Source organism: Gopherus evgoodei, chromosome 1 (assembly GCF_007399415.2).
Source record: "Gopherus evgoodei ecotype Sinaloan lineage chromosome 1, rGopEvg1_v1.p, whole genome shotgun sequence".
Lineage (NCBI taxonomy): Eukaryota > Metazoa > Chordata > Testudines > Testudinidae > Gopherus > Gopherus evgoodei.
In genome coordinates, this window is record NC_044322.1 from 265183055 (window position 1) to 265196429 (window position 13375).

Below are 13375 nucleotides of genomic sequence, written 5' to 3' on the forward strand. Positions count from 1 at the left end.
CGCTTAGGCCGCCTAATAGGTTGCACTGGCCCTGAATGCTTCACAAAAAAATATAGAAACATAAGATCTCTACCCTTACGTTTTGAAAGCTCATCCTGCATTTTATGCCCATCCATAACTCCTGTAAGCAGAGTCAGGATGAGCTCTACCCTGACATCTGGTGGAAAGAATTTCAGAGAGTGTATTTGCATAGGCACGCCTACCCCATCCCAGGCTGCCGAGCTGTGGGACTGCTTTGTGACAGAAATGACTCAACCTCAGTTGGGTGGTACTTGCTAGACAAGGGACATGGGTTCCAAAACTCAGTGAATTGAGAGAGGCTGGGGACAGGTGTCTGTGCCTGGTGGTGCAGTCGCCTTGTATAGCCAGAAGCACCAGTTCCACCCCCTCCTCTCTCCACTGTGGAATGTCAGAGTTGATTTTTTTATTCCCTTAAGAATCTAGATACAGGTGACTGAGCTGAACTCACTTTGGGCTAATGGTGCACTAGCACTGGGGCTCCCCTACTATGAGCTGAGATCACTAAGAGCTGAAATCACTAAAGAGCTGAAATTACTGAGCTGAGAGCACTGAGTACTGTGCTAACTAGTGAGGGAGCCTGAAACTATACGGCAGAACAGAGCAGCTGGTGGAGTGGAGCAGTTTGTGGGGATGGCTGGAGCGGATCACGGGACAGCTGGTGGAGCGGAGCGACTGGCAGAGCAGAGTAGCTGTTGGACGGGTGGAGCGACCCACAGAGCGAGTGGAGCTGAGCAATTTGCAGGGAGAACTGGAGCAGCTCACAGAGCAGAGCAGCTGGTGGAGCAGAGCAGTTTGTGAGGATGGCTGGAGGAGCAGAGTGGAGCAGCTGGTAAAGTGGAGCAGTTTGTGAAGAAGGCGGAAGCAGAACCCACGGAGAGGCAGGGCAGTTGGCCCCGGACCACGTAAGGTGCCCCTTTCTACCTGGGGAGAGGGACCTCTATAGATAAACTCTCGAACTCTGGGGTGGCATTGACCAGAGACTTTTGGGTCATTGGACTTTGGGGTGATTGGACTTAAAACCCTAAGGGGAAAAAGGACATTGCCAAACATACTTGGAGGTGGGTTTTGTTTATGGTTTGTTTTATAACCCTGTTTGTGGTGTTTCTCCAATGGGATGCCACATTGATTCCTTCCTTTATTAAAAAGATTTTGCTACACTCAGACTCCGTGCTTGCGAGAGGGGAAGTATTGCCTCCTAGAGGCGCCCAGGGGGGTGTGGTATGTGAGTGTCCCAGGTCACTGGATGGGGGCTCGAGCCGGTTATGCATTGTGTTACTGAAACAGAACCCCTGGATACTGAACCCGGCCCTTGTTGCTGCCAACTCAGAGGGGCAGAAGGGTTACACTCCTGTTGATCTCAGATTGACCTCTTGCTCTTTTAATTTAGCACGTGACATAGTGGGCAGGGGAGTGGAGCAAGGAGCTGCTGGTTGTGACATGCTACCATTCCATGGACACTAATGCTAGTCAAGGTACTATAAATGCCCATCACATCATTAATCTATCTGCAAAAGGATTTACTGTGCATAGGCAATTTTGGAGAGCCAACTGTGTTGTCACTTGAGAAGGAGAGCGTAATTTTTGTTTCTAAATGGAAGCTAAGATTCTCACATAATAATATGAGTCCAGGAGGTGGGACTTGAGGAAAAAGCACTGACTATACTGAACTCTTGATAGTCACAAGAGATGGTAACACCACAAAGGTATCAGGCTTATCATTCACTGACAGTGACACTGCTTTGCTTTCTGACTGTAGAGCTGTGGTTCTCAACCACGGGTATGTGTACCCCTGAGGGTACACAGAGGCCTTCCAGAGGGTACATGAACTCATCTAGATATTTGCCTAGTTTTACAACAGGCTACATAAAAAGCAGTTGTGAAGTCAGTACATACTAAAATTTCATACAGACAACGACTAGTGTATACTGCTCTGTGTACACCTCTACCCCACTATAACGCAACCCGATATAACCTGATATAACTCCGGCTGCTGTGGGGAGCCCCGGGCCCTTTAAATCACCGCTGGAGCCCTGCTGCCCCTACCCCAGGGCTGTGGCTGCAGGGCTCCACTGGCAATTTAAAGGACCCAGGGCTCCCTGCAGCAGCTGGAGCCTGGAGCTCTTTAAATCACCACCAGGGCCCTGCTGCCCCTACCCCAATATAACGGTGTTGGTGTCACTAAGTAAAAATCTCCTGGCTAAAGGCCCATGTTAGGGCTAGGTAAACCAAAGTACCTCCATGTTAAAGGCCTTAATGTTAGCCTTACTAAACTTGTGTGACCTAGTGTAACCTAATGTACTAATAGCTGCAAAAATGTAGTGTTAGCAGTTAGCTTTTAATTGTAATAGCCAGTTCTCTGCTGTAACACATTGAAGCTAGGCTAAAGCATGCTCAAGGTCGTTTTAAGATACTGTATACATGTCTCAGCAGCGAAGAGGGGGAAGAAAGTGGGGGGGAGACAAAAGACTGACTGAGAAAGGATACTGCAGCTGGATGGGAAAGTACAGGGGAGTAAAAGATCAGCTAGTCAGCATCAGAAAAGGAATACAAGAACAAGGGTATAAATATTCCTGCCCTGCCTGTGTGCTGTGTGCAGGATCTGAGATTGTTATTTCTCCCTGGCACCTTATTTGAGCTCAAATAAATTTGTTTGCTTCTCCACCCTGGTGTGTTTATTGGCACTTAAGCACTCTAGGCAACGAACCACTGTTGCTTGCCTCTGGCACTGTTGTGTCTGCAACAACGGGGTTTCAGCTATAAGACGCTAGGGAATTTTTTACTCCCCACGACCGTGTTATAGCGGGGTAGAGGTGTAATATACACTGAAATGTAAGTACAATATTTACATTCCAATTGATTTATTTTATAATTCTATGGTAAAACATGAGAAAGTATGCATTTTTTCAGTAGTAGTGTGTGCTGTGACACTTTTGTGTTTTTATGTCTGATTTTGGAAGCAAGTAGTTTTTAAGTGAGGTGTAACTTGAGGGTACGCAAGACAAATCAGACTCCTGAAAGGGGTACAGTAGTCTGGTGAGGTTGAAGTGTGTAGAGCATGCCACAGAATCCAAAGACTCTGTCCAATTGTGTGGTGTGCATACTTGCACAAGAGGTAACCTCCATAGTAGGACCAATATTTGCAGCCTCCTCCAAAAGGACATAAATGGTAGAGAGCCTGCAACAGGGGCTAAATGCATGCTGTTATTAGTTGTATTAGCCACCACGGTAGGGACATGTCATGATGGCCATCGGGCAGCTGGGGAAACTGAGGCACGGAGTGGGGGACAAGGCACACACAGTCACAACCAGAGCACGTCAATGCTCCAGTGGAGACTGTGATAATTAAAGCTTCTCCGCCTTCCCGCCCCTGCTAACACCTCCATAGGCATAGCCCGTACGGACTACGACTCCCAGCATGCAACACATCACGAATAGGCGGTGGGTCCCGCCAGGCATGGCCGTTTTGGTGACGCACTGTACGCTGGGAAATGTAGTCTCTACCAGTCTCGGCCTTGCCTGAGGGTGCGTCTGGGGGCTTCTGCCCCGAATGCGGAGGGAAATAGAGCGCCACCAATAGGAACGATTAAATGGGCAAGAGCCCGCCCCCCCTGGACGTTCTAGCCAATAGCGACCGAAGTCTCCCTTCGCCTTTTCGCCCCGCCTACTCAGCAGGGGCCGGGCGGGGCCAGGCCGTTGGTTTCCAGGGCAAACGTGGCGTCATTGGCGGTGAAGGGTGGAAGGTCGGGGAGCAGCTGGGTGGGTGTTGGCTGCCGCTGGCGGAGGAGCTGCGGTGACCGCGGCTCCATGGAGTTGGAGACGGCGCTGGAGGCCGTGAGGGGGCGCGGCGGGGCCGAGAGCCTCGAGCAGGTCCTGGGCCGGTACAACGAGAAGGTAACGGCCCCCCCCGGGGAGCCCCCGTCCCAGGCCTCGATATAACCCACCGTCACCACAGCCGCAGCCCTCGGTATAACCCCCCCGTCACTCACAGCCCGCCGTGTGCCGCCCCGCCCTCGCGTCCCCCCCCCCCCCGCCCAGCGTCGCTGTCCCCCCCGCTTCTAGCTTCCTGGGCACAGCGCTGCCAGCAGCCTCCTCTGCCCTGACCCGCCCGCTCGCTTCCCTCCCTCGCCGCCCCGTGTTATAACCGCATTTACCGCCCCAGCCCCGCCATAACCCTCGCCAGCTCCCCCCCCCCCTCGGATTTACCCTCGTTAAACTCTCCCACCGACACCGGGTGACACCGCCGCTCGGGACTGCTCTCCATGCACCGCACAACCCCCCGTTACTCCCTGAATTGCTCTTCATGACTCCAAGTGACGCCCCTCCATTGGTCACTGACACCTGTTATCTCTCCTTATTCCAGCTCCCCTTTTAACGCCTGCTTCCGGATTACCCCTTCTCTTGTGTATCCCTGTTCCTGCCTCAGATACCTTACTATATTCCCATTCTTTCCTGTTTCCTCCCATAATCATTGTTCTTTGCTGGAGCCCCTCCTTACTGCCTCTAAACACCCCCCCCCTTTTTTTTTAAACCTTGTAAATTTCCACAAATTAACAAGTCTTTCTTAAGTGATCTCCAAATACACCTCCCTGAAATATCTTCCTTTGCTCCTTCACCTGGTCTCTACTCTCATATCTCAGTCCATGTACCTTCCACTGTCTCTCCCACAAATACTGCTTAGTTCCACATGGGAAGATATTTAATTACACAATGCTTACATGACTTACACATGCTCATACACTCTCTCCTTTTCCAAGTATGTGTGTGTATATATGTGTGTATCTGTATGACATACATGCAAGAAATCAAATCAACCACAAGATCTTTATTACCCTCTCTCTCCACTCCAATCAAAACCATGCAGTTACTGGTACCAGATGATGGCAAAGGTGAAAAAAATCATGGTATTCTTATTTGTGATTGGGGTTTTATTTTGTGAGGGATCAGTAATGAGGCTATTTCAGGTCAGGTTAATATTTACAAGTGTGTGGTGATTTATAGCTTCTCCTCCCTCTACCCCTCCTCCCTCCCCATTTGTCATTCCTTAGGTTTAGGGTATGTCATGTTTGTTCAGTGTGTAGCATGAAGGGCCCTGATCTGGACTGAGACCTTTAGGCATTATCCTGATATATAATTACACTGTAAAATACTCTGATGTGAATGTCTTATCACCTTGCCTAGGCTATAAATCACCATGCACTTTATGAATTCTGTATGACTATTAACCTTCCCTGTAATGTCCTCATTATTTACTCCTCACAAAATAACAGCCACGTTCAGAAATAAGAATATCATATTTTTTTTAGCTTTGCCACCAGCCTATAGTAGCACCAGTGACGGCAAGGTTTTGATAATATGACTGCAGAGTTGGTGGGGGAGTGGTTGGGATTGGGCTTGAGTCATTCCATTCTTTTCTCCTGGAATATGATGTTGGGTAACTTCTTGGATAGGGTTCTCTTGTTACTCATCCTGCTTGGTGTATATGTGAGGCCCCACTAGGTGATGTGGAGACCAAGTGGTCTGTGTAACTGCTATCAGTATGTGAATAACAAGGAGCTCTGTCTCTTTCATAAAATCCAGGAGGGTAGTTTATTAAATTTGCTTGTGTACCTGGCCAAGGTAAGGGCATAAATGTGCAAGAAAGCCTGCTGAAGCTCAGTTCAGAAAAGGCTGAGCAGAGGATGCTGGCAAGAAGCATCTAGTGAGTGGTGGCAAAGGGCATGTCTGCGTCTGTTACCACAGGGGTATATGCCCATTTGAAATCAAGGGGGTTGGGGATATTTTTGGATTCCCTAGTAGCATGAGAGCCAGAAGTGTAGTTTTTCACTTGTTGGGCTAGATCAGGAGTTCTCAAACTTCATTGTACCATGACCCCCTTCTGGCAACAAAAATTACCACACAACCCCAGGAGGAGGGACCGAAGCCTGAGCCCTGCCTCCTCAGGAGGGGTGGGGGGCAGGCAAAGCCAAAGCCCAAGTCCCTTTGTCTTGTGGGGGGGAGGGAGGAGAGCAAAGTTGAAGCCCAAGGGCTTCAGCCCTGGGGAGGGGGGGCTGTGAGAGGCTAACCTGAGACTTGCCATCCAGGGATGAAGCCCTCAGGCTTCAACTTTGACCCCAGGGGTGGGGCTTGGGATTTGGCCCTGGGGAAATGGGGCTTCAGCTTTGGCCCCAGCAAGTCTAATACCAGCCCTGGTAACACCATTAAAACGGTGTCGCGACCCACTTTGGGGTCCCAACCCACAGTTTGAGAACTGCTGGGTTAGATGATTGGTTCTGTTTTTGTCTGATATGAACTTCATGACATCTAGATTGTTGTTGTGGTGTAAGAATACCAATTGTCTAATCGCACAAACCCAGACAGCCTTGCCCCTCACTTCCTCCGAAACCCTGCCCCCTGCTCACTTCATCTCTTCCCCCCCCCATCTTTCACTGTCCTGAGACAGGGGATTGGGGTTCAAGAGGGGGTGGGGCTGAGGAGTTTGGAGTGTGGGAAGAGGCTCTGCGCTGAGCCTGGGGCAGGGGGTTGGGGTGCAAGAGGATGTGCGGGGTGTGGGCTTTGGGAGGGAGTTTGGGTGTGGAAGGGAACTCAGGGCTGGGGCAAGGGGTTGGGGTGCAGGCTCCAGCTGGGCAGCACGTACCTCAGGTGGCTCCCGGAAGCATTTGGTCAGGCTCAGGGGCAGCTGTGTGCTGCCCCTGCCTACAGGTACCACCCCTGCAGCTCCCATTGGCTGGGAAGCTCAGCCAATGGGAATTTTGGAGACAGTGCACAGAAACCCCCTTGGCCATCTCTACACCTAGGAGCCAGAGGGATGTGCAGATCGCTTCCAGGAGCCGCACGGAGCCAGGGCAGATAGGGAGCCTGACTTAGCCCCGCTGTGCTGCCGACTGGACTTTTAGCGGCCTATTAAAATCTCCCAGATTGCTTTTAATAGCCACCAGGAGCTCAAGACCGATTCCGGGAAACTCCTGGCCAGTCTGGGAGGGTTGGCAACCCTAGGTGGTGGTGTCTATTTTTGAAGATAATTTGACATAGGAAGTAGGTGCCTAAATCCTTATTCCATCAGACCACTGTTACTTCAGACTTTGGAGAACAGCTGTATCTTCTAGCATGCTTTTGGATGCAGTTAAAGGCTTATTTTGAACTCTAAATCTAGGGGCCATTACAAACTGATAGTTAGATTTCTTAAGGCACATGAAAAAAACACCTATTACTCTAGGCACGCTTTTCAAATTTTTAAGAAAAGAAAACCCAGCAAATTCTAAAAGCAGCAGATAACTTATCTCCCTACAAAACAAAAGTTATTTCTTTAATAGAAGGACCCAGTTCTGTGTGTCTCTGGGCTTGTCTACATCAGAAAGTTGCAGCGCTGGTGAGGGAGTTACAGCGCTGCAACTTTGAAGGTGTACACATCTGCAGGGCACCACCAGCGCTGCAACTCCCTGTTTGCAGCGCTGGCCGTACTCCCGTTTTGTCTCGGGTGTAGAGGATCCAGCGCTGGTGATCCAGCGCTGGTAATCCAATGTAGACACTTACCAGCGCTTTTCTTGACCTCCGTGGAAGGAGGAAGCCTCTGGTAATCAAGCTGGTCTCCTTTCCCGGTTTGCTCTCTCGTTCCCGGAACCCTGAGCAAGCAGGTCTCCTTCCCTGCGGTTTGCAGGGTGGTTCGGGGAACGCGAGAGCAAACCGTGGCGAAGCTGGTCTCCTTTCCCGGTTTGCTCTCTCGTTCCCGGAACCCCGAGCAAGCAGGTCTCCTTCCCTGCGGTTTGCTGGGTGGCTCCGGGAACGCGAGAGCAAACCGCGGCGAAGCTGGTCTCCTTTCCCGCTTTGCTCTCTCGTTCCCGGAACCCCGAGCAAGCAGGTCTCCTTCCCTGCGGTTTGCAGGGTGGTTCCGGGAACGCGAGAGCAAACCGCGGCGAAGCTGGTCTCCTTTCCCGGTTTGCTCTCGCGTTCCCGGAACCCCCCTTGAAGCCGCCCAACAGCGCTGCAGTGTGGCCACATCTAACACCACTTGCAGCGCTGGTTGCTGTAAGTGTGGCCACTCTGCAGCGCTGGCCCTATACAGCTGTACTAATACAGCTGTAACAACCAGCGCTGCAAAATTTTAGATGTAGACATGGCCTCTAACTTTTAAGAGCTGTTTCTTGGTGGTTGCAGATGGCTGTTTAAACAAGCATTTATTTAGATGCTCATTCCTTCTCTTTCCACTCCCTGGCCTCATTTGCAGTGGGTACACCAAATGTGTGTTTTCTCTCTTGCTCAAAGATACCTTACCCCTACTAAAGGTTTCTCTAGTCTTTTCAAGGTGTCATATCAATAAAAAGATGCTGCCAAGGTCTGGGCCCCTTTCTTTCACTCAGACATCTGTGATGAGAAGGTGGTATTTTTTTGAACTCTTACCATCTAGCTCTAATAGATGTTGTGCTTGGGGGAGTTCCACTTAATACTGAGCCAGATTTTGTTTCCTAAAGACATATATCCAAAGCCTGTCCTCTGCTTCTTTCTACCCAGAGACCTGCTGGTACCTTCATGACCACTAAGTGTAGTCAAAAACAGCTACCACTTCTTGCATTGTTGGGCAGGTCTGATGTGAGGGGAGTAAAAAGAATCATAATTTGACCTTGAGAGCATGTTGTTGCTTGAAGAGACTGATGCTGTAGCTTTTGATAGTGAGTTAGACGTCCAGTTTTTGCCAACATAGGTGCATGCTTGGTGCCGTGCAAGGGAGAGTGCCTGTAGATAAGCCATGTAAAGCAGTAATGCTTGTCCTTTGGATCATTTGTATGAAAAGTAGCAGCTTGTCATTTTTTCCTCTTATACTGTTAAAGGACAGAGATAGTAAAGATTCAATATTCATTTTATTAGATAAAATTACATAGCTTAGCAAGAGTCATGCACTCTATTGCTTTCCATCTCTCTTTAGCATTCTTAAAGACCAAATATTGTTAAAATAACAAATTGGTGTTCTCAAGTTAAGAAAAAGTTTCTAACAATATTTTTTGCCACTTGAGTGCTGATTAATTATTAATATAGTTCATAATATTCTAAAATAGAACTAGAGCACTTGCCACAAGTACTCCTGTTCTTGCGGATACAGACTAACACAGCTGTTACTCAAAAGCCTAAAATAGAACTAATGTCTATTACTAGCTCAAATTCTGTTAGATCACACATTCCTCACACTTAGTTGTACCCATAACAGAAGAACACTAGGTAATGCATTTAGACAACCAGTAAAAATTAGAAATTGAAGAAATATGTCAACAGGTCTTGTACTGGACTCACTTTTATTTGAATCAGCATTTTCTGGGTGAATTATTTAAAAAATATCCCAAACTTGGAAAGTCTATTTAAAGCAAAATTTCCCAACCTACAAATGAGATGCACCACTTATGTTTGTAAAGCCTGAGCAACTAGATAGCCTTGCTGTTTTACCCATGTAACTAAACCTCAACACCTGTATAAGGTGTAAAGATGGAGATAATACCTACTTGCACACAAGGGAAACTGCAGTTATCTCACTGGCCTGATTCCACTGGCCATTGAAGTTTGTGACAAAAATACTCCTGATTTCAATGGGGTCAGTTTTTGTCCCTAAGTGACTTGGCCATGACCACAAAGGGAGTAAAGGTTAGAACTACTTAGCTCCTGGATCCAGGCTCATAGAACAACTATAGAGGTAATTGGGGAACAATTTAGAGGCACTTATTGCAACCTTACTGTAGTCTCACAGTTGGATGCAGTGGGTTAGATTACATGATTCAAGAAAGTCCCTTTGCACTCTATCAATTGAGATTGATGTTAAAACTATGAAATTTGTTCTAATCAGATTATGGCAATTATTTTACATTTAACTTATTTCTTTCTCCAGAATAGGGCCACTTTCAAATTCGATCCTGCAGATGAGGAGAAAAGAAAGGTAAGCAAAACAAACCTTTCTACTTGTGCATGCCCCCTTTCAGGCAGTCTTTCCTTTGCTCTGTGTTGTTTACAGTGCGCTACCACCAAGGTGACGCAACCAGCTGTAGTTTGTCACAATTATGACATGCATGTTTTGCCTTGCTGTGCTTTCGGAAAAAGAAACGTAGAGTTCCAGAAGACCTGATAAAGAAAAATAACAAAAGAGCCAAGTAATCTTGTTGGAGATTCTGATTAGGAAAAATAAACGAAGGGACCGCTAACTCAACCGAGCAGGTAGAAGCAAATGGAATTCCCCATTCTTGGAAGATTTGGGTTAGTAGAATATTTTTCATTTTCCATTTGTCAAACAAGACATTTGCCTACTTAGTGAGTACACAATACCATTTTTCTCTCCCAGGAAGTGAAGAGCTGTCACTTCTCCCAGGAAGTGAAAACTGTGCTTCTGAATACACCATTCTGAAAGTTTTTTGTGGCTTCTTGAAAAAGATGGTCTGATCTCAACCTCTGTCTGTATAATATGTGACTGTAAAATTGTCCATGAGAACGTGGATTGAAAAGTCTTTGACAAGCAGAAAGGTTTGCAAGCTAATCTCATTACTCTCAATTCTAGTATATTTATGTGAATCACAGACGCCATGAGGACACAGGTAATATGTGCATCCCAGCCTATTTTGGATATCAGAGCTTTGGACATGACTGGAGAAGCAAATGGAATTCCCACACACACACATTTCCCTTTGTCATCTATCATTCCATCAAGGCTCCAGGATTTGATCTGGAATCAGTACTTTTAATGACAAATCATGGAATGTTGGTTTCTAAGCTGACCTGATCCATGCTTGAAATGGTCTGGCACACAATCTGGCGAATGAGCTTCCAAACGTATATGAATCCATATGGCCTAAGTTTGGAACTTTCTTATTGTAGGCAGAGAGTAAGTACAGATGTGAAGGATACAATTTTTTTAATTTGAAATATGTTCAATAGAAAGAATGCTCTCACTGCTACTCAATCTAGAATTCGTCCAAGTTCTCCTGTAGATCGGGACAGATCCACATTTCACTTCATGTTGATTCCCAAACCCAGGGATGAAAATAAATTAATCACTCTGCTTGCCGCTGCTATGACTTGCATTCATGACTTCCCCTTTACAAGCCAGTTGTCCAGATAAAAGTAAATGTACAATGCTTGTATGCATAAATGAGCTACTATCCCTGGCATAACAATGGCATAACAATCGAATGGTATAACAATCCTTGCCTCCTTGAAGGACCCATCAATCTGTGGTGAATGGCATCCAAGCCTGCAGGAAAAAAGATAGACAGGAATTAGAGTGTGACGTAAAAGGGCATAGGTCTTTGTAGATTAGTGCAAGATCGTTAACAGTTGCATCAAATCTGATGTCTTTGTGCCTGATCTAACTGAGTAGTACAGGAGAAGGTAATTGAGCTGACTTCTTTTAATATGTAGATCTTTCTTTAAATTGTTCAGAAGGTCTCTGGTGTTGAAAATATGAAAAAAGAATATTGAGCTTTCCTGTATCTGGAGATGGAAGACTGAGGATGAAATGCCTTGTTTTTGGAATTCTATAAAATAGGGCTTTGGAGCTGTGCTCCGGCTGTGCTCCGGCTCCAGGCAAAAACCTGCAGCTCCATCAATGTTATAACTGAACTAAACAGATTCTGACCATTTGAATAGCAAGTCTTCAATTGCTGGTTGAACTTTGGTAAAACTAAGGCAGATAACCATGACGAGTGTCGCATTACAATACCTGTAACCATTGAATGAGCACCAGAATCAGCAGCATCTAATGCAGTTTGAAGAGAAGTTTTAGCAATAAACTGTCCTTTTCCAGAAATTTAAATTAATCTCTACATTCTGAGGATAATTTGTCCTTAAAATCTGAGTCTATCCCATTGCAGCTATCATGTCTCTTGATAACTTGCTATCCTGGCTTGTAAAGATGTTGAATACGCTTTCTGAAAAAATGTAGTTTTGAGGTTTGTTTTGTTTCTCTCTCTTTGGGAGTAGATTTTCCAGTGTGTTGCTCTCTCATTGTCTGCAGCAACAGCCAGCGATGATGCTGCCAGATGAGTATAAAAATATTCAGATTTTCTGAATGGCATCTGATATCTGTTGCCATCATGAAGTGGTGAAAGTAGCTGAATGGAGGCATGGGTAGCCTAGATATCTTTTGGTGAATCCAATATCCCTTCATTATAGGTATTGCACCTTTGACTTGGGCTGCTGATTGCAGAATATCAAATAATTTATATGCTTTTTCCTCAACTATATTCAAATCAACTCTGTGTGTGTGTGTGTGTGTGTGTGTGTGTGTGTGTGTGTGTGTGTGCGCGCTTAAAAAACAGAAGTACTTGTGGCACCTTAGAGACTAACAAATTTATGAGCCAGGCTGCCAGTGCTGGGTGCCCACGGTGTCTCTGTCCAGCGAGTGCCACCTGCTCTACAACCAGGTGAAGATGGAGCAGATCACCAACTGTGTGCTGCCCTGCCACAACTCCTACTTCAGCCCAGATGAGCACGCCTTCACCGCCTTCTGGATCGGCCTGTGGTCTGTGCTCTGCTTCCTCTCTGCCTTCACCACAGTCTCCACTTTCCCCATTGATATGGAGCTGTTCAAGTACCCGGAGTGCCTGTTCTTTTTGCGAATACTGACTAACATGGCTGCTACTCTGAAACGATATGCTTCAGTAATTCCTAAAAAGTTTTAAAATCATCAGCTGAAAGTGGAGTAGCCTGTGCAATGATTTCTTCAGGTAAGAAAGAAGAATCAAGTATAGGATCAGAATGATTCATCATCACTTAAAATTTCTTGTTCCTTTGTGTCTTGAACTAGACAAGGAAAATGATTAGAATTGAGAATCTGCAAACTGTGAGTCACAAATAGATCCCGTATATTGTGGGAGGACTTGCTCCTGAAATTGAGTATTGAGGCCATATGTGAAAGATGTGGCCAGTTCAGGGGAAACCAAGGAGCGTAGTGAGAATGAGCATCCTTAGATGTAATAGGAAGCTGCTTCTCATTATTTCTATCTGTTGATATTTCTTTTTAATGGAAGACTCCTATCAGAGGCTGCAGAGGATTTGGTGTCGTTGGCTGAAGAAAACTCTGATGCAGGAACCATGACACACTGAAAGATAAAAGTGGGACTTGCATCCTTAATTTTATTGAAGTGTTGTTTCAAAGAAGATTTCGTAGCTGGTACCCTTGTTTCTTTTTGTGAAGAAGGTACTTGAACCAGGGAAATCTCCAAGATTGGTGATTCAGATTCTGAAGTGACCTTGAGGTTTGGTGAAAAGACACAAAGAATTACTTGGAACTGCAAAGTTATTTGTAAAAGACATCTTCAAAGAGGATGTTACCGATGTCTCTTCCCTCACTGAATACCCCTCAATAGCTGAAACCTTTGGTGCAGAG

At 46.4% G+C, this 13375-nt stretch overlaps 1 protein-coding gene across 3 annotated transcripts in view; it reads left to right on the forward strand.

The window, feature by feature from the left end:
* Nucleotides 1–3731: 3731 nt before the first annotated feature.
* RIC8B (RIC8 guanine nucleotide exchange factor B) overlaps nucleotides 3732–13375 on the forward strand; it is a 68028-nt gene continuing 58384 nt past the window's right edge. Inside the window, exons 1-2 of one of the 3 annotated variants that reach the window (XM_030544997.1) lie at nucleotides 3732–3912; nucleotides 9887–9934. In XM_030544997.1, coding sequence (XP_030400857.1) covers nucleotides 3826–3912; nucleotides 9887–9934 — 135 coding nt within the window. In that variant the 5' untranslated portion in view covers nucleotides 3732–3825. The remainder of the gene's footprint in view (nucleotides 3913–9886; nucleotides 9935–13375) is intronic. The other 2 variants (XM_030545005.1, XM_030544996.1) reach the window with 2 other exon arrangements.